At 41.9% G+C, this 22,609-nt stretch overlaps 1 protein-coding gene and 1 non-coding gene across 5 annotated transcripts in view; one reads left to right on the forward strand and one right to left on the reverse strand.

Annotated features, from left to right (window-relative positions):
• LOC129863675 (calcium/calmodulin-dependent protein kinase type II subunit beta-like) overlaps positions 1–22,609 on the reverse strand; it is a 70,440-nt gene that overhangs the window by 3,868 nt on the left and 43,963 nt on the right. For 2 of the 4 annotated variants that reach the window (XM_055935823.1, XM_055935822.1), the window contains exons 14-17: positions 16,268–16,302; positions 2,277–2,336; positions 1,423–1,461; positions 706–751 (exon numbers count right to left, since the gene is read on the reverse strand). In XM_055935823.1, coding sequence (XP_055791798.1) covers positions 706–751; positions 1,423–1,461; positions 2,277–2,336; positions 16,268–16,302 — 180 coding nt within the window. The remainder of the gene's footprint in view (positions 1–705; positions 752–1,422; positions 1,462–2,276; positions 2,337–16,267; positions 16,303–22,609) is intronic. The other 2 variants (XM_055935825.1, XM_055935824.1) reach the window with 1 other exon arrangement.
• Positions 17,903–17,978, forward strand: trnaa-ugc (transfer RNA alanine (anticodon UGC)). Its single transcript has one exon. It is a non-coding gene; the product is annotated as a tRNA-Ala (tRNA).

Raw genomic sequence — 22,609 nt, forward strand, 5'->3', positions numbered from 1 at the left:
TCTCTCTCTTTTTATTGCCCTCTCATCGCCCTCTCTCATCCTCTGAGCCTCGCATAAGTACACTCACACACCCTTTCCTAGCATGGTATACACACTCACCCATAATGTACAGTCCTGCCACTCAGGTTTCCATAGAGGTATATGCAGGGCCATGCAGAATGAAGACCTCTCCAATAGAAAGACTTGACCAGATATAGTCCACTGGGCTACAGTCACTAGAACCTTCCCTGGAAAAGTCTTTCATCCTCAATGGAGAACTCCTTTCTTTCTTTAACTCTCTTCCTCTTTTCTGTCGCTTTCTCTTCTCTTTTCTTCTTCTCTTTCTCTCCCTTTCCTCGTAATCCCTCCTTCTGTCTTTCTTTTCCCTCACTCCTCTCCTCCTCCTCTTTCGCTCTGTCCCTTTCTGCTTCCCTCTACCCTCTCTCATTGCCTGTGTGGCACGTTGAGCTCATCATGCTATTCCTGTACATAGATAAGACTTACCAGGGACGGTCCATCTCCCTCTATCCCTTTATCCCTCCCCCTATCCCTTGCTCTTTCTCTCTTTCAGCAGCCCAGCAGGAGAGCTTACTGTATACTTAGCTGCTGGACATCCTAAAATGCCCTTCCTTCCTCTCTCTTTCTCCATTCCTTCCTCTCTCCTTCCCCTCTCCTCCCTTTTTACTCTCCCTCTTTTCTGTGTGTGTGTGTGTCTGTCAGACTCACGTTTCACATCCTCGTCCTCAATGGTGGTGTTGCTGTCAGATGAGTCCTGTAGACACAGAGAGACATGTCAATGACACATTTCAATGCAGACATACACACACACACACACACACACACACACACACACACACACACACACACACACACACACACACACACACACACACACACACACACACACACACACACACACACACACACACACACACACACACACACACACACACACAAAACAGGTCATTCGTCTGCTTTCCACCTTAAATATGACACACATCCAGTGTGCTGTCCATACATGCAGTGATCTATACCAGTCTAAACCACCAAATGTTGCAAGACATGGCACACAGAGCCCAGTTCCATTTATTTCCACAAGGTGGTGAGAGTGGACAATATATCTCCACATAATGTAGTGTGGGTAGTTTTGTGTCAATGTGATTATACAAAGCAGCTGTTCCCAGGCCTGTCTGACTGCGGAATGCAGGATCACCAGACCTAAAAAAAAAAGCTCACAAAGACCAGACCTACAACCCACACAACACTCTCCAACCAGGAGTCATGATAGACACGCACGCACGGACACACTCACTCTCACACACGTGCGCATGCATGCGCTATAATACGCAAACACACCAGCTTGCCAAGGACAAAGCAAGAGCAGACAAAGATGAGAGGACTGAAAGGCGTAGAGAAAAAAGGCAGGATGGAAGGAGGATGTACCTTGTTCCTATCCACATGGATAACAGTGGTCTGAGGCTCCTATAGAGAGATAGAGGGGGAGGGGGAAACAAACAGAGCGAAAGATATGACACACAAGAGATGAAATAGGGATGCTCGAGAGCAGAGTTGTAGGAGCGGAGAAAGGAGAGAGAAAGAGATATGGAGGGAGAGAGTGAGAGAAGAAGACTGGTTAAATTTAAGGAAAAGAAAGAGAGATTTTCCCCCTGTGAAAGGCTTATCCAAGGCTTAATGGAAGGAAATGGTAATATGAAGAATTCCTCTCAGAAAACTAAATCCCAAAACTAGTCTCACATAGCCATGCACTCTCACACTGGCAAGAACCTAAAATGAACCCAAATCAAAACCCAAAGCCAACCAGCACCCATATCTTCACCTGAGTGACACACAACAACGCCATCACCCACAAATAGACCAAATGTCACAGGGCAATGACTGGTGACTGCGCTTCAACCAGTTAGTCATGGCAGCTACTCGATGACGGCACCTGAACGCCATTACAACCTGACTGAGCATGACATGTAAAACATAGTCGCACACACACAAAAAACACACATGCAAATAATCACACGCACACAGAACCAATACTGACAGGTAGGCGATGAGGGGTTAAGACAGGCAAAGACAAAGACAGATGCAGAGAGACAGATGCAGAGACAAAGACAGATCGATCGACATGGAGAGAGACAGATAAACAGACACAGACAGACAGTGAGAAAAACAGATACAGACCAACCAAAAACACAGAGGAAATTGAGACTTGACAGAGACAAATAGAGAATAAAGTTGAATAGAGACAGAGGGAGATGGAGTGATATATAAAAGGAGGAGTGTACCAGTGCAGCAGAGGGGGTTCCTTTGGGGCTGGTGACTGTGCTGTTTCTCGTGCTGTTAGGCTGTCGCAGTGGACCAAAAAAAAAACAATGGGTTAAATTATGGCACAACAGACAGGGAAAGTGAGAGGTGTGGGTGTAAGGATGTGGGTGAGGTTAGATAAAAGGCATATGTGCCGGAGGCTGGTCTAGTGGTTAAGCTGCCACCCCCGGACCACCCTCTGATAGGTTGGCTGCACACCCACTGACTCACAATATTGATCCTGCCCAGTATATCAGTCCATTGCGATTGAATGAGTCCGTTTCCTGATAGTATAGACCACAGCCATATTAGCCTCAGCGGCGTCGCAAACAACCGGATGTTCCGGTTTTCAGGGGAAATGGAAGAGAGAGCCTGTGACGTGACTTCGGTTTTTTGGACATTAACAAGGCGACATTCCATCTCAACTCCTCCTCCACATTTACTGGCTTGGTTGAACAGTGCAGAACATCCTACAACAGTTTATTTATTTATTTTATTCTCGTCAAGACCACCCCCCCCCCCACTTGTGCTATGTCATGACTTACCTTTAATTGACAGATATATAGAGAGAAGTGTAGATGGAGAGATAGATGAAAGGAATAGGGAATTGAACCGCTTCCTTTAGTGGCATATTACGACCCCGCTGAGGCTAATATGGCTGTGGTCTATATCTATCAGGAAACGAACTCATTCAATCGCACTGGACTGACATACTCGGCAGGATCAATACTGTGAGTCAGTGGGTGTGCAGCCAACCTATCAGAGGTTCTGGTTAGTGTGCAGCCAGCATATCGTGGGCATGGTTAGTGTGTGTGGGTGGGATTAGAAGTGATTGAGGCTATCGAAGGGTGTGGTAAGTGTGTGTGGGCTGGGTTAGAAGTGATTGAGCCGAGGTAGATAGACAACCTACAGCTCATAGAACACAAGTCTGATCAACTGGAAGCTCAGCAGGTCAAATGGTTTAGAGCTGAATTGGATTAGGTCTCTTCATCTGCGACCCTACCCATACCCACCACTCCCCTTCCGCTGTACCACCTACCCAACGAGCATGTGTGAGATGTAGCGAGAAGCACTCCAATTCCATCAATCATATCAAAGCATATCAGAAGTTTTAGTGGAACCTGGAACGTGGCATATTTGACCAAGACCAACAACATAAACCAGAACACAGACACTTCAGAGACTAGAAAAGAGAGAGGAAACACACACACACAATAACTGATTGTGTTTGGGAGAATGGCTAGCCCCTCATACCAAGTCGGATAATACTTTGTCATGTCACAACCCGTAACAATGCAACATAGCACATCTGTCTGTCTGTCTGTCTCTCTCACACACTCTCAGGTGGACTGTCTGAATGAGCAATCACTGACAAGTGACTCACGAAGAGAGGATGAGTAAGAGACAATTGAACATGTGATAGAGAAGGCAGACAGGAGAAGAGGGGAAGAAGAGAGGAGATGAGGAGGGAAGAGAGGAGAGGAGGAAAAGAGGATGGAGAGAGAGAAGAAGAGGAAAGAAACAGGGGAGGAGGGAGAGGAGAAGGGGTGGAGAGAAAGAGAGAAGAAAAGGGAGGAAGAGGGGGGAAGAGGGCTACAATGATATCCTCACCAAGATGTGCATTTTGGGGCTGGATTTCCATCTCTGGATGAAGTGATGAGATGGAGGAGAGAGTGAGACGGACATGAACACCATAAGGGGTATGAAGAATGCCGAGGATGAGTATGGATTGTATGTAAAAAAAAAAGGAATGATTTACAGTTACACAAATGATCCTAGAACAATATAGAAACAATAAAATAATCAAACACATAAATCATTGAAATGTAAGAGACCAGACACCGATTATGCTCCTATATGGTGGATATAAATTGAATGGATATATAGCTAGTGGATGCAGAATACTGCCCCATAGCAACAATATGAGAGAAAAAACGTGTGTGTGTGTGTGTGTGTGTTGAGATGATTGCTAAGCGACGCCAGTGGTGCAGCGGATGATATTGTAGCTTCTATGTCTGTCTTCCTGGTTCCCAAAGTTCAGACACACAGCAAGAGTAGCATTCTCATCCGACAGAACACACACACACACACACACACACGCACACTCAAACACACCCAACCCAGCGTAGGAGAAGCCATTTCATCCTTGAGGTGGTGGAGAGTGGTGGTGGCGGGGGGTTGATGGAGAGAGAGAGAGAGAGGGGTGGAGAGGATAGATGAATGGGTGATTCAGACAGAGAGAGGGAAAGAGGTAGAGTAAGTGGTCCTGGTACATTCCTGTTAGTTACAGTATGTAACCACAGATTAGATCACAACTGCCCGTTGCTCATAGGGAGATACACTAGTGTGTGTGTGTGTGTGTGTGTGTGTGCGTGTGTGTGTGTGTGTGTGTGTGTGTGTGTGTGTGTGTGTGTGTGTGTGTGTGTGTGTGTGTGCTTGTGTTCTGAACCCAAGTACAGTGCCTAGTGAAAGTCTACACACCCCTTGCACAGTTGTCACATTTTGCTGCCTTAAAATGAAATCTAACAATGTAGTACATTTGCATTTCTTTCCTATTGATCGCCACAAGCAGCTCCACATTTTTAAAGTGAAGGAAAACTATAGAACATTTTCTAAAAAAAACTAAAAAAACAACCTAAGATGTCTTGATTGCATAGGTCTTCACACCCTAGAGTTAAGCACATTTGGCAGCAATTACAGCTGTAAATCATTTTGAATAAGATTCTACCAACTCTTAGGGCAGCATACAGTATATCCATTGTTTCTGTCAAAATTGCTCAAGCTCAATTGGGTTGGGAGTCATTGATGGACAGCAATATTCAAACCTTGTCCCTGGTTTTCAAGGAGATTTAAGCCAGCACTGACACTGGACCCCTCAGGAACACTCTTGGAAAGCCATTCTAGTGAGCCTTTTGCATAAAAATGTGATTATGGGCCCGCTGGAAAATACAACTCTATCCCAGGATTAGGTATTCAAAAGACCTGGGCTTTGTTCCTTTAATATTTGTGTTGATCCTGGCCAACACTCCAGCCCCTATGAGTTTGGAATAATACTATGACAATGTGAACATTCTGAAAATGCCCTTTTATTGTAAGAGCTGTTTGGGAAAAAAGACTGCCTGAAATTTCAGCTTGTTGGGATGGAGCGGGATGACGTTTTTGGTCTGCCTGGTGACATCACGTTTTTTGACTGCAGTGTACCTTTAATTTAGAGACATTTCTATACTTTCTCTTTGAAAATGTGAAGCAGGTTGTGTTGAACATTAAATGTTACACTTTTTCAAATGACATTTTAAGTCAGCAAAATGTGACAACTGTGCAAGGGGGTGCATGTACTTTCACGAGGCTCTGTAGCTCTAGTGTAGTTTGCAGAGTGCTGCTGTGATTTCGGTGAGAGAGGAACAGAGAGTAAGAGAGGGGGAAGAAGGGAGTGCAGATGGTTGTACAGAGAAAGATTACATGACGACAGATTAATCATAAGAGAGAAATAATCTGAGATTTGCACCCTGCCACCCAGAGAGAGAGAGAGAGAGAGAGAGAGAGAGAGAGAGAGAGAGAGAGAGAGAGAGAGAGAGAGAGAGAGAGAGAGAGACAGAGACAGAGAGAGAGAGACACAGAGACACAGAGAGAGAGAGAGAGAGAGAGGGTAGAGAAAGATGGAAAGATGGAGGGAGAAATATGGAGATTAGAGGTTGAGGATGGGTTATACACATGACAGCTCTGCCCTCAGATCAAAGGTCACAGGTGAAATATGTGGCTGGGATCCTGTTTAGTGTGTGTAATCTGTGTGTTCATCCTATGTTGTGTTAGTGTACCAATGGCAGCAGAATCTGTCCTTAAGGCCGACGAAACTCCATCGATTGTAATTTTTCACCCATCTAAAACTCTATTCTATAGAACAGCTTATGTTCACACAATTTCTATTTGGCGTAAAATTGAAAAACAACTTAACTGGGAATCAAAATAGCATGCCCATACTCCAATATTTCACAATAATGCCTTGCGATCTTGAGGGTGGCTTTTTGCATCCCCCCAATGGTCCAAATGTGGAATCCGTACCCTTGCGGATATCATGGACAGTAATAGGTTGAGAATATTCAAAAATTTGAAAGATACATACACATTACGAGGCAAATCCTTTTTCTATTTACAATTTAAGTCAGCTATGCTGGCCTATGGAGTCCCTTATGAAACCCAACTACCGAACCATCCAATTATGGGATTTATAAATAATCTGGGCCCGAGAAAGGACTGATTTCTATAATATATACAAACTTTTGAAAAGCTCATATTCTGAGCAAGCCATTCAAAAGGTATGGTCCACAGATCTAAATGAATCTGAACCACGCTCAAGGCCAGGCACCACAGGCTAATAGGGATTTTTCTCCCTTATTCTCATCAGACTGAAACTTTACCAGTTGAAAGTATACATAAATACAATATATTATTGTATTATATATGTTTTAATTTTATGCAAATTAGGCAAATATGCACTAATTTGCATTTTACAATAATCTGTTTTTCAACACATTGCTTCGAGGCAGAAAGTTTTGTTTTGTTTTATTGTGATAAGAAACTCAATGATCAGACTTTTACAGATTATTTCATGGAATTATTTTTAAAAAACCTAGTCACGTATGACGGATGCATATTTTGCATATATTTACACATAAAATGACACTTAAAATCAAAACGACACATGATATTAAAAAAAGCCTCTGTAAAATTCTGACTAAGATCTAAGAACCTGTGTGTGGAATAATGGGAATGTATGTCCTTTGAAGACTGAGAAAAATTAATTGGCGCACCTGGATCATGTCATTTTGATAAAATGGAGATAACGATAGGCTAATGCAATTAAAATGCACTTTCCATAAATATGGCAATTTATGTCACATTAATTAAACTCTTATTCATATATCCCTTCTAAACAGACAAACATCAAATATACCTTTTACAAATACATTAGCATGTTTAATACATTTGTTTCAAGCAATAAAGCATATACTGGTCTATTGGGCAAATATGCAGTTTTGAGCAAATTCTCATATCACTTTGCTCAATTTGTCACACACAAGGATTTTGTATGGCTGTTGAAAATGTGCAGAAGATGAATCAGCTATGCCTGCCCCATATGTAAGGCGCTCTTTGAGTTGTTGCTGGTGACGCTTTACTTTCTTGACTGTGTCATGGGACCTGCGCCTACGCTTGGCACACTCCATTGAAGCAGCATGAGCTCTCACAACTCCTCTCTGATTGCTCCAATGTCACCAAAGTGCCGTCAAGCCACAATCTGTTCATCACATTTGTTATAGCAGTGGCTCACTCATTGAACATGGCTACTGCCATACTGGCTGCTCCGTCAATGCGGCTTTTGCCCACGAAGACAGTTTAAGGGCATCGCGACCATCTTACAGAGTTCAGACATTCACTTGCATTCTGGGTTCCTCCGTGCTACATTATTTTGAGGACGTTATCATTTGACATCCTATGATATACAGGTACCACTCTCTATTCAAAATTGTATGGCCTCCATTTTCTATGGCTTGCTGATACCAGCACCAATGAACACACCTATCCCGTAGTTGGAAGTGAATCCTCTCTTGTGCCTAGTGCCATCGAAAGGATACATTAATGTCTATGATGACATCCTCATCCTCCTTCAGAAACTCTTCTATGTCTGGGTCTTATTCTGCGTATGCTCATCTAATTATCTTAGCAGCACTCTCCAGACTGTAGCCCTCTCTGATTCTCTGCAACTAAAGTGGGGGGGGAAAAGTTGACATTACAGACATAACTGCAGGACTAAATATCCGCATGTTACCCTATGTAAATATTAGCATATCAGCATGTATTTACTTTATGTAAAGCTAATTTCTCAGTAATCACAGTAGGCTACAGCCCTATGACACTGTAGGCCTGTGTGACAGTCTCATTGTAGAGTTATGTTTTCCTATCACTCTGTTTTATTCACTTTGAATACATTTGCTGGAGCCAGGAAATAAATGTTATTTATACAGAGCAAGTCACCTGAAAATAATGGGCTACTCTCCCTTTTTATTTACCTGTCACTCTCCTGTCATGTTGTTCCGGGACAATGTGGACAGCGCTGACTTTCAATGTAGCAACTGCTTGCTTGCAGGACTACAGGAGCGAAGTAGCTACTCTTAGCAAGCAAGTAGCAAACCTACATAAGCTACTGGGGAACCCACGCTCACCTACTTTTTCTTTTTCTTCCACCCCAGTAGCCGGACGCCGCTCTGGTCTGGTGGAAGTTTTGCCGCCGTGTCGGCTCTCCACAGCTGATTGGCCGGTGCTAGGCAGGGTTCCATCCCCGAAGGGGTCTCCCCCTTTCCTGGAGAACGGAGCTGATCTCGACTCAACCAACCAGCCATGGAGGTACGTCACTCGCCGTGGAAGTCGAAGAAGGCGTCCTCTGGCAACGGGGGTTTCCATGGAGATGTTGAGCCCGGAACTGACACAGACCAGAAACAGCTTTGCCACCCTGGATCCAGAGGTTCCGGCCCCTTCGTCCGTGGTGACTTACCAATCAAGATCGGATCTGGAAGTACCTGCGTCTTCGTCCTCGGCTCTGTCTCCCTCTCCGGTGGCTTCTACCTCGGGTTCAGATCCTCGGAGCTCCCAGCCTCACCAGAATGTGAGGCTGCCTGAGAGACCGGCCCATTCAACATCACCAGCTGTCATCATAGGCAGCTCTATGGTGAGAAAGATCTCGGTCCCCAAGGCAAAAACCCTGTGCTACCCAGAAGCACGAGTACAGGACATAACAAGGCTGCTTCTGACTGTTCTACCACAGATGCCTGGAGCTGACACTGTCGTAGTCCAAGTGGGGGGGGGGTCAAACGACATCAGGAGGGCTAGCTCAGAACATTTGAACATTTATTTTAAAGAACTGATTTTAGCATTTAAAGACTCCAAAAAAAGGCCAATAATTTCAGGTCCAGTACCATCGTTGGGCCGCGATTCAGCAGACTGCTGGCATTACACATCTGGCTAAAAGGTTACTGTAGCTCTGCTGGAGTCACTCTACAGGAATGACAGAGCCCATCCAAATCATCTTGGCTCCTGGCCTCTGTCCACGCATGTCAAGGCTGCGTTGAAACAATGACTGGTAAATGATCCAAGACCTGCTCAGTTAATCCCTACCATTGTGACAATGAGTCGTCATAATGCTGCATCAAATGTACATGATCTTAGGGGCATTGGCAAACACAATGTAAGTAATTAAATTGATGTACCCCTAATTGCACCGAATACATCTGTTTATCCTACAGCTATAGTAAGCAGTAATCAAGAGTGTATAAACCAGCGTTACACTGGTAGCACTGAGGCGGTGTGCAATAGTAGGAAGACCACTTTATGCAGCTCACCCTGCACTATCAGCTCCAATGTAAATAACATGAGTAAGTCTACCTCTGATAAGCTTCCCAGTAAAGCATCAAAAACAATCAAGCAAATCAGAAAAGTGCTAAAAAAAGCTTTGGGGCACCTTAAATTACATTTTTTGGGAAAAAGACAACTCGGCTCCTTCATTTATTGAATCAGATGGCTCATTCATCACAATGCCCACTAATATTACAAACTACTTTAATTACTTTTTCATTGGCAAGATAAACAAACTTAGGGATGACATGCCAGCAACAAACGCTGACACTACACATCCAAGTATATCGGACCAAATTATGAAAGACAAGAATTGTACTTTTGAATTCCGTAAAGTCAGTGTGGAAGAGGTGAAAAAATTATTGTTGTCTATCAACAATGACAGGCCACCAGGGTCTAACAATCTAGATGGAAAATTACTGAGGATAATAGCAGACGATATTGACACTCCTATTTGCCACATCTTCAATTTAAGCCGACTAGAAAGTGTGTGCCCTCAGGCCTGGAGGGAAACTAAAGTCATTCCGCTACCCAATAATAGTAAAGCCCCCTTTACTGGCTCAAATAGCTGACCAAATCAGCCTGTTACCAACCCTTAGTAAACTTCTGGAAAAAATTGTGTTTGATCAGATACAATGCTATTTTACAGTAAACAAATTGACAACAGAATTTCAGCATACTTATAGGGAAGGACACTCAACAAGCACAGCATTTACACAAATGACTGATGATTTGCTGAGAGAAATTGATGATAAAATGATTGTGGGGGCTGTATTGTTAGACTTCAGTGCAGCTTTTGACATTATTGATCACAGTCTGCTGCTGGAAAAACGTATGTGTTATGGCTTTACACCCTCTGCTATAATGTGGATAAAGAGTTACCTGTCTAACAGAACACAGAGGGTGTTCTTTAATGGAAGCCTATCAAATATAATCCAGTTAGAATCAGGAATTCCCCAGGGTAGCTGTTTAGGCCTCTTGCTTTTTTCAATTTTCTATGTATGCGGATGACTCAACATTATACACGTCAGCTACTACAGCAACTGAAATGACTGCAACACTCAACAAAGAGCTGCACTTAGTTTCAGAGTGGGTGGCAAGGAATAAGTTGGCTCTAAATATTTCTAAAACTAAAAGCATTGTATTTGGAACTAAACACTCACTAAAACCTAAACCTCAACTAAATCTTGTAATTAACAATGTGGAAATTGAGCAAGTTGAGATGACTAAACTGCTTGGAGTAACACTAGATTGTAAACTGTCATGGTCAAAACATATTGATGCAGTGGTATAAGATGGGGAGTCTGTCTTTAATAAAGCGATTCTCTGCCTTCTTAACAACACTATCAACAAGGCAGGTCTTACAGGCCCTAGTTTTGTCGCACCTTGATTCAGTCGTGTGGTCAGGTGCCACAAAAAAGGACTTTGGAAAATTTCAGAACAGGGCAGCATGGCTGGCCCTTGGATGTACACAGAGAGCTAATATTTATAATATGCATGTCAATCTCTCCTGTTGAAAGTGGAGGAGAGATTGACTTCATCACTACTTTTATTTATGAGAGGTATTGACATGTTGAATGCACTGAGCTGTCTGTCTAAACTACCGGCACACAGCTCGGACACCCATGCATACCCCACAAGACATGCCACAAAAGGTCTCTTCACAGTCCCCAAGTCCAGAACAGACTATGGAAGGCACACAGGGCCCAACAAAGAGGGTCTTTAACACACACACAGGGCCTTTCAACCAGACTGCGCCTGTACAGATTAATTTTGTATCGCTCAGAAAGATGGCAGGAATATGAGCATTTGTGATTTCAGACTTTTTTGTTATGATACTTATTATCACATAGAGCCATGACTACATGGAACTATATTCCACATTGAGTAACTGACGCAAGCAGTAAAATTAGATTTAAAAAACAGATAAAAAACACCACATGGAACAGCGGAGACTGTGAAGCAACACAAACATTGGCACAGACACATACATACATGCATGCATACAGTTATAGTCAGAAGTTTACATACACTTAGGTTGGAGTCATTAAAACTTGTTTTTCAACCACTCAACAAATTTCTTGTTAACAAACTATAGTTTTGGCAAGTCGGGTAGGACATCTACTCTAAGTAATTTTTCCAACAATTGTTTACAGACAGATTATTTCACTGTATCACAATTCCAGTGGGTCAGAAGTTTACATACACTAAGTTGACTGTGCCGTTAAACAGCTTGTAAATTCCATAAAAATATGTCATGGCTTTAGAAGCTTCTGATAGGCTAATTGACATCATTTGAGTCAAATGTACATGTGGATGTACTTCAAGTCCTACCTTCAAACCCAGTGCCTCTTTGCTTGACATCATGGGAAAATCAAAAGAAATCAGCCAAGACCTCAGAAAAAAATTATTGTAGACCTCCACAAGTCTGGTTCAACCTTGGGAGCAATTTCAAAATGACTGAAGGGACCACGTTCATCTGTACAAACAATAGTATGCAATTATAAACACCATGGGACCACGCAGCCGTTATACCGCTCAGGAAGGAGATGCGTTCTGTCTCCTAGAGATGAACGTACTTTGGTGCGAAAAGTGCAAATCAATCACAGAACATCAACAAAGGACCTTGTGAAGATGCTGGAGGAAACAGGTACTAAAGTATCTATATCCACAGTAAAACGAGTCCTATATCGACATAACCTGAAAGGCCGCTCAGCAAAGAAGAAGCCACTGCTCCAAAACCGCCATAAAAAAGCCAGACTACGGTTTGCAACTGCACATGGGAACAAAGATTGTACTTTTTAGAGAAATGTCCTCTGGTCTGATGAAACAAAAATAGAACTGTTTGGCCATAATGACCATCGTTATGTTTGGAGGAAAAAGGGGGATGCTTGCAAGCCGAAGAACACCATCCCAACCTTGAAGCACGAGGGTGGCAGCATCATGTTGTGGGGGTGCTTTGCTGCAGGAGGGACTGGTGCACTTCACAAAATAGATGGCATGATGAGGAAGAAAAATTATGTGGATATATTGAATCAACATCTCAAGACATCAGTCAGGAAGTTAAAGCTTGGTCGCAAATGGGTCTTCCAAATGGACAATGACCCAAGCATGCGAGCAAAGAGGCCTACAAAACTGACTCAGTTACACCAGCTCTGTCAGGAGAAATGGGCCAAAATTCACCCAACGTATTGTGGGAAGCTTGTGGAAGGCTACCCGAAACGTTTGACCCAAGTTAAACAACTTAAAGGTAAAGCTACCAAATACTAATTGAGTGTATGTAAACTTCTGACCCACTGTGAAGGTGATGAAATAAATAAAAGCTGAAATAAATAATTCTCTCTATTATTCTGACATTTCACATTCTTAAATAAAGTGGTGATCCTAACTGACCTAAGACAGGGGATTTTTACTCTGATTAAATGTCAGGAATTGTGAAGAACTGAGTTTAAATGCATTTGGCTAAGGTGTATGTAAGCATCCGACTTCAACTGTACACACACGATAACATACGCACTACACATACACATGGATTTAGTAGTGTAGATATGTGGTAGTGGTGGAGTAGGGGCCTGAGGGCACACAGTGTGTTGTGAAATCTGTGAATGTATTGTAATGTTTTAAAATGTATAAACTACCTTCATTTTGCTGGACCCCAGAAAGAGTAGATCCATAATAAATTCAAATACAATACATACATATGAGCTGAGTACATGAATACATATGAGCTGAGACTCAATGAAGGAATACCTAGGACTTTGTTGATTTTCTTAATATTTGCATAACCAAGTCCAAGTTCGTGGGCTAGAAGAACCATCTCCTCTGGAGCACTCCTGCAGCCTGGAGGAAGTGTAAATACTTATCCTAAATGCATCTCGATCACCTTTACAGTCTGCACATTCTATCATGACAGAATTACAGAATCACTGGGTGGGTGAAGGCTATGGTGATTTTCAGTCCAGTGTTTCGACACTTAGGGCAAATCAAATCATGTACAAGTGGGTTCATTTGAGACATGTGGAATAAAAGCCACTGTTGGCTGGCTGCTGTCTGGTTGATCGCTGCTAGTTGTCATCTTTAGCTCAACTAATTTACGTCTCAACGCTCTGCTGCGGGCTTCCTCCTTTTCCTCCTCTACCTGCCTCGATCGGCGGATCAGGCACATTTTTTCTTTCATTCAACGCTTTTCTCGCATTGGCTAACTGAGATTGCCTATTTTTATTCACATACTGTAGGTATATTTTTCAAGATTTTCTCATTTCGTCTCTCTTTACGTTGATTCTTTGCGGGAGATATTTTTCAAACAACGTGCTGCGTGGCATGTGAGACATTTTAACCAATCAGGTTGCCGGAAAGGGCCTTTAAATGCCAGTAACCAATCGGATGTCAGGGAATTACTAATCTGTCAGCACGAGGCACTACGTCTACAAAAGATATAGCCATGTATGGACTAGGTAACGATATGCTTCGGGAAAACAAGCCTTTGAATGACATGATTCAACATGGAGTTTTAAAAATGGCGGTTGAAGTTCTACATGAAACATGCTATCAAGAACGACATTTATGGTAGGTGTGGTTGACGGAGTTGGGGTAAAATGATACAAATAAAATATTTATATACATTACTGACGATTTATTTGTACATTTTATGAAAGTTATAGTTGCAAAATATTCCAAAATCTGACAATTGACAGATGGAAGCAATCTCAATTTTTGCCTGGCCTTAAACTGGAACAGAATATGGCAAAATATGACCTTTGTATCCCATTGACCATTGCTTGACAGCAATTTTCAAGTCTTGCCATAGATTTTCAAGCCGATTTAAGTCAAAACAGTAACTAGGCCACTCAGGAACATTTAATGTCATCTTGGTAAGCAACTCCAGTATATATTTGGCCTTGTGTTTAAGGTTATTGTCCTGCCGAAAGGTGAATTGGTCTCCCAGTGTCTGTTGGAAAGCAGACTGAACCAGGTTTTCCTCTAGGATTTTGCCTGTGCTTAGCTCTATTCCGTTTATTTTTATCCAAAAAATCTTCCTAGTCCTTGCTGATGACCAGCATACCCATAGCATGATGCAGCCACCACTATTCTTGAATGTGTTGTGTTTGCCCTAAATATACCGCTTTGGTTTTTGCCACATTTTTTTTCAGTTTTAATTTAGTGCCTTATTGCAAACAGGATGCATGTTTTGGAATATTTGGATTCTGTACAGGGTTCCATTGGCCTCATGGTGAAATCCCTGAGCGGTTTTCTTCCTCTCCGGCAACTGAGTTAGGAAGTACGCCTGTATCTTTGTAGTGACTGGGTGTATTGATACACCATCCAAAGTGTAATTAATAATTTCATTATGCTCAAAGGGATATTCAATGTCTGCTTTAAAAAAAATATTTACCAATCTACCAATAGGTGCCCTTTGCAAGGCAATGGAAAACCTCCCTGGTCTTTGTGGTTGAATCTGTGTTTGAAATCACTGTTCGACTGAGGGATCTTTCAGATAATGTAGAGGGTACAGATATGAGGTAGTCATTCAAAAATAATGTTAAACACTATTATTGCACACAGAGTGAGTCCATGCAACTAATTATGTGACTTGTGACATTTTTTTTTTTAAACCTGAACTTATTTAGGCTTGTCATAAAAAAGGGGTTGGATACTTATTGACTCAAGACATTTCAGCTTTTAATTTTCAATTAATTTGTAAAAGAAAAAAAAGAAAAAAAACATAATTCCACTTTGACATTATGGGGTATTGTGTGTAGTCCAGAGACACACATTCTCAATTAAATTCATTTTAAACTCAGTCTGTAGTAACACAACAAAATGTGGAAATAGTCAAGGGGTGTGTATACTTTCTGAAGGCACTATAAATACTTCTGGGGAAAAATTACAAAATTCATTTGGAAGTGCATGAATTTAAATATTCAATGGTTTCCACCTATTGTGCTACTTAACGATGATAGCCCCTCGAATCTCTCAGTCAATCAGAGAAGATTACCGCTGACATGCAGCACTGCTGTGAATGTTTTTAGGTTCTAAGATGGCGACCACATCACTCTCTGCCATTTAACCAGTTATAACATCAGAATTATCGACAGCGAGGATAAATGGTGCTAGTCAAGGAAGACGGGGTGGGAAGCAGGGTTTTCAGGTGGGGGGGATGATGCAGGCAGATGGGGACTGAGTGGAGAATGGGTCGGGGTTATCTTCTTATGCATTTATTTGATTGTCAAATAAAAATGACAGAACTAAATAAAAAGTTGCTCACAACAACAACAAAAAAAGAACAGCTTATGTTACATATACAGTATGTTTGGTTTGTCCTCTGTGTGATCAAGTCAGTCCACATGAATGTTACATTCTAACTACATAGCTAGAGCGTATCCGACTATGCTGGAAAGTCAGACTAATAGGCTACACACACACACAGAGGCGACACTGACCCCCCCCCCCCCCCCAAAGAGCATGCCCACAACAAGGCACATCACTGTCAATTGCAATTGCAGGAGGGGCAGATAGAGAGAATAGAGAGGAGAGGGGAGGGGAGGATACACATGTTTTTGTGTCTTACCTTGATATCAGCCTTCTTGTTGAGGAGACTCTTGGCTGCGAAAGAGATTGAGAACACACTCTCAGAGTGAAAAGTACTCATCATACACATTATTTTACTAAAAACACACCTCAAACATACACACGCATGAGTGTCGATACCTATCTTACTCCTAGCTAGCTAACACACACACACACACACTGAACTCTGTCTGCAAACTCAACAAACCCTCTAACACACACACACACACGGAGCTCTCAAACGCCAAACTATAAACAGTGCCAACACACTCAAGCTCGTATACACACACAGACTACTGTAAACCCGTACAAACTAACACACACTAAAACATTCATAAACACTCCCACAACACACACACACGGGGGATTAGGGGTCAAAGGGCAGGGGAATATGGAATGGAGAAGCAGGTGTATAATAATGGCTTTGTTAATCTCAGAGGCAGGTGGGATTCACTCAGATTACGATTACGGGATTCCTCTCCGGGAATATAATATAGTATGAAGCGCCATGAAAATGATGATGCACACATTCTTTACTAGCCTAGGCAGCCGCTAGAGCTCAACTATTGTCTAGGCTTAATGTGCTCAGACGGTAAAACACTTGTGTGCCCCGGTAACCGGTTCGTACATAAAACATCCTCTATTCAGGCTGCAGAGGTATGGGTTTCCTCTTTAACTAGCTTTAATGGTGTACCACCGGCCAACAAAACAGGTTAAATAGACGTACTGTCTTAATAAAACAATTTCCCACCACCTTGATAGAGTGGCTAATGCCTGATGTTGTGCCCACAGAGTGCTACAACCTGATTGCACACTGCGTTCAGCCAACACCCGGAAGTGGTCTGAAAATCCGGAAATGGTGGTGGAAAATGGTGTTATATTAAGAGAGTATGCATATTTTTCCCGTTTTTCCCCCAGCGGCACGCCATTAAAGGTGGAAACTGATGCCTTTACAGCCTGAATTGACAATGTTTTATGTACGAACCGGTGGCATTACAATAGAAATAGATCATACACATGCGGAGGCACATAGATACTCATAAGAGCTTGCATATCTGTATGAACTAACACTTTCACACACACAGATTAAATCTTTTTTTCCCCTCATCAAGCTGCACACAATACCTCATAATGACAAAGCAAAAACAGGTTTTTAGAAATTCAGACCCTTCACTCAGTACTTTGTTGAAGCACCTTTGGCAGCCTCGAGTCTTCTTGGGTATGACGCTACTCGCTTGGCAAATCTGTCTTTGGGGAGAGTCTCCCTTTCTTCTCTGCAGATCCTCTTAAACTCTCAGGATGAATGTCGTGGAATTATTGTAATCAACAGGAGAGACCTTTACATTTCTTCAAAACAAGTAAACGTTATTATTTCATTACTGCAGTAATGGAGCTTGTCAACGATCCGTTGAGAGCACAATGAGCAAATTTGAGCTATAGCATTTTATAGCAACGTCCATCCTCCTGGATGTTCATGACAAACAACAGATGTATGGAATGGGTCACAGGGAAAAGATTCATATGAAAGATACTAATAATTCACAGCAAACAGTATCTGCTGTAAAGACTGTTCTCATCTCCCCCTAGGACCCAAGTACAGAAACATTAACTCATGCTATGGAATGCAGTCTTGTTAGGCCCCGTGTGGCTCAGTTGGTAGAGCATGGCGCTTGCAACGCCAGGGTTGTGGGTTCAATTCCCACGGGGGGCCAGTACAAAAAAAAAAAAAAAAAAAAAAAAAAGTATGAATGTATGTACTTGTAAGTCGCTCTGGATAAGAGCGTCTGCTAAATGACTTAAATGTAAATGTAAATGTCTTATTACCCGAAGACATCGTAAATCTTTTGTCAGTATTAAATCTCCCAGCGCCCACTTTCAGTTCACACAGACACAATAGAGTTATAAGAACCCTCTATTCAGAAGCCACTCCTGCGTTGTCTTGGCTGTGTGCCTAGGGTCGCTTGTCTTGTTGAAGGTGAACCTTCGCCCCAGTCTGAGGGCCTGAGTGCTCCGGAGCAGGTTTTCATCAAGGTACTTTGCTCCATTAATCTTTCCCTTGATCCTGACTAGTCTCCCAGTACCTGCTGCTGAAAAACATCGCCACAGCATGATGCTGCCACCACCATGCTTCACCGTAGGGATGGTGCCAGGTTTCTTCCAGATGTGACGCTTGACATTCAGGCCAAAGAGTTCAATCTTAGTTTCATCAGACCAGAGAATCTTCTTTCTCATGGTCTTGAGAGTCCTTTAGGTGCCTTTGGCAAACTCCAAGCGGGCTGTCATGTGCCTTTCACTGAAGAGTGGCTTCCCCAGATTGCGCAGATTGCCCAAACTTATTCCATTTAAGAATAATGGAGGCCACTGTGTTCTTGAGGACATTCAATGCTGCAGACATTTTTTGGTACCCTTCCGCAGATCTGTGCCTCAACACAATCCTGTCTTGGAGCTCTACGGACAATTCCTTCAACCCCATGGCTTGGTTTTTGCTCTGACATGCACTGTCAACTGTGGGACCTTAAATAGACAGGTGTGTGGCTTTCCAAATCATGTCCAAGCAATTGAATTTACCACAGGTGGACTCCAATTAAGTTGTAGAAACATCTCAAGGATGGAAACAGGATGCACCTGAGCTCAATTTTAAGTCTCCTAACAAAGGGTCTGAATAGTTACAGTTGAAGTCCGAAGTTTACATACACTTAGGTTGGAGTCATTAAAACTTGTTTTTCAAGCATTCCACAAATGTCTTGTTAACTTCTCTAGGATAGGGGGCAGCATTTTCACTTTGGATGAATAGCGTGCCCAGAGTGAACTGCCTCCTACTCCGTCCCAGATGCTAATATATGCATATTATTATTACTATTGGATATAAAACACTCTGAAGTTTCTAAAACTGTTTGAATGATGACTGTGAGTATAACATAACTCATATGGCAGGCAAAAACCTGAGAAAAAATCCAGGAAGTGAGAATTCTGAGGCTGGTCGATTTTCAACTCATCGCCTATTGAAATTACAGTGGGATATGAATCTGTTTGCATTTCCTACGCCTTCCACTAGATGCCAACAGTCTGTAGAACGTTGAATGAAGCTTCTACTGTGATGTGGGGCCGGATGGGAGCTGTTTTAGTCAGTGGTCTGGCAGAGTGCCAGTTCCTGGTCACGCGCATTCCACATGATATCGACTTGCGTTCCATTACTTCTATAGACACAAAGGAATTCTCTGGTTGGAACGTTATTGAATATTTATGATAACAACATCCTAAAGATTGATTCTCTACTTAGTTAGACAAGTTTATTCGACCTGTAATATAACATTTTGGAGTTTTCGTCCGATGTTCGCCTGGATCTGCGCAAGCGTTTGGATATGTGTACTATACGTGCAAACAGAAGTAGCTTCTTGGACATAAATAACAGACATTATCAAACAAAACAACAATATATTGTGGAACTAGGATTCCTGGGAGTGCATTCTGATGAAGATCATCAAAGGTAAGGGAATATTTATGATGTAGTTTCGTATTTCTGTTGACTCCAACATGGCGGAGAAATGTTGTTTATATCTGAGCGCCGTCTCAGATTATTGCATGGTTTGCTTTTTCCGTAAAGTTTTTTTGAAATCTGACACAGCGTTTGCATTAAGAACAAGTGTAACTTTAATTCTATGTAAAATATGTGTCTTTCATCAAAGTTATTTCTCAAAGTTATTTCTGTTATTTGATGTGGCTCTCTGCAATTTCCCTGGATATTTTGGAGGCATTTCTGAACATGGCGCCAACGTAAACTGAGATTTGATATAAATATAAACTGATATAAATATGCACATTATCGAACAAAACATACATGTATTGTGTAACATGATGTCCTATGAGTGTCACCTGATGAAGATCATCAAAGGTTAGTGATTCATTTTATCTCTATTTCTGCTTTTTGTGACTCCTCTCTTTGGCTGGAAAAATGGCTGTGTTTTTCTGTGGCTATGTACTGACCTAACATAATCATTTGGTGTGCTTTCGCTGTAAATCCTTTTTGAAATCAGACATGTTGGCTGGATTCACAACAAGTGTAGCTTTAATTTGGTGTCTTTCATGTGTGATTTCATGAAAGTTAGATTTTTATAGTAATTTATTTGAATTTGGCGCTCTGCATTTTTACTGGCTTTTGGCCAAGTGGGACGTTAGCATCCCACATATCCCAGAGAAGTTAACAAACTAGAGTTTTGGCAAGTCGGTTAGGACATCTACTTTGTGCATGATTTCCTTTGATTTTCCCATGATGTCAAGCAAAGAGGTACTGAGTTTGAAGGTAGGCCTTGAAATACATCCACAGGTACACCTCCAATTGACTCAAATTATGTCAATTTGCCTATCAGAAGTTTCTAAAGCCATGACATCATTTTCTGGAATTTTCCAAGCTGTTTAAAGACAGTCAACTTAGTGTATGTAAACGTCTGTCCCACTGGAATTGTGATACAGTGAATTATAAGTTAAATAATCTGTCTGTAAACAATTGTTTGAAAAATTACTTGTGTCATGCACAAAATAGAGGTCCTACACGACTTGCCAAAACTATAGTTTGTTAACAAGAAATTTGTGGAGTGGTTGAAAAATTAGTTTTAATGACTTCCGACTTCAACTGTAAATAAGGTATTTTGGTTAGGATTTTTTATACATTTCCTAAAATTTCTAAAAAACAGTTTTTGCTTTGTCACTATCAGGTATTATGTGTAGATTGATGAGGAACATTTTTTATTTAATCAATTTTAGAATAAGGCTGTAATGTAAGAAAATGTAGAAAAGGGGAAGGAGTCCATGACATGGACTGACCAGGTGAATCCAGGTGAAAGCTATGATCCCTTATTGATATCACTTGTTAAATCCACTTCAATCAGTTTAGATGAAGGGGAGGAGACCGGTTGAATAATAAAAAAAAATATCCTTGAAACATGGATTGTGTATGTGTGCCATTCAGAGTGTGAATAGGCAAGACAAAATGTAAGTGCCTTTAAACAGGGTATGGTAGTAGGTGCCAAGTGCACAGGTTTATGTCAAGAACTGCAACGCTGCTGGGTTTTTCATGCTCAGTATCCTGCGTGTATCAAGAATGGTTCACTACCCAAAGGACATCTTGGCATTTTGTCTCTGCTTAATACGTACAGGAAACTGTTGAGCGGAAAAACCCCAGCAGCGTTGTGGTCCTTGACACACTCAAACTGGTGCGCCTGGCACCTACGCCCATACCCTGTTCAAAGTCACTTAAATATTTTGTCTTGCATTATCCATTCACCCTCTGAATGGCACACATACACAATCCATGTCTCAAGGCTCAGAAATCCTTCTTTAACGTGTATCCTCCACTTTATCTATACTGATTGAAGTGGATTTAACAGGTGATATCAATGAGGGATCATAGCTTTCACCTGGATTCACCTGGTCAGTCAATGTAATGGAAAGGTGCAGGTGTTCCTAATGTTTTGAACACTCAGTGTACAAAACATACACACAAGTGCCTGGAACTCGTTCAAATATTTTTATTGAACACACACAGGAATGGTGTATAGGTATGAAAGGCAGGTATACAATTTTTAACTAAACATAAAAGAGCAGACAGAAATAAAAAGATCCAGAGTTCTGGGTACAAAACAATTATTACAAAACAAGACATACAAAACAAGGACAGGTAGAAAGAAAGAGGGTGGGTGTCACCCCCCCTTATTCCCCCCCTTTATCCCCCCCCCCCCCCCCCCTTATCCCTTCCCCTTATACCCCTCCCCGCTGCTCGGGTGGCGGTGCCAGCACGTGCTGCCCAGAGGTGGATTAAAATATTACAATGGAGAGTGCGTTAAAAAGTACAAATTCACAGCGCCGAATGGTCCAAGTAAGAGAGGAAAGGCTGCCAGATCTGATCAAATGTTAATAATTTATTGTTCAGAATATATCTAATCCTTTCTAAGTGTACAGTGTTTGCCAATTCGCTGAGCCATAATTTGGTAGTGGGCGCTTCCCTCTTTTTCCAGAACAACAAGATTAGTTTTTTTGCCGAAATGAGACTGTAAGAGATGAGTTGTTTTTGGGGGTTGGTTAGTCCGATTAGGGAATCAGACACTCCCAGGATTATCAGAAGCGGGTCTGGGTCAATTGAAGTCTCCAGAACTTCAGAGAGGATCCTAAAAATTCCACACCAGTAACCATGCAAGCTAGAGCATAGGGCAAAGCAGTGGAGAAGTGTACCCTGTGCAGCCTGACATTTATCACACAAAGGGGATGTATCAGGAAATATCCTATGCAGTTTGGTTTTGGAATAGTGTAATCTGTGTAATACCTTGAATTGTATGAGCCGATGTCTGGA

This window comes from Salvelinus fontinalis, chromosome 10, assembly GCF_029448725.1.
Source record: "Salvelinus fontinalis isolate EN_2023a chromosome 10, ASM2944872v1, whole genome shotgun sequence".
NCBI lineage: Eukaryota > Metazoa > Chordata > Actinopteri > Salmoniformes > Salmonidae > Salvelinus > Salvelinus fontinalis.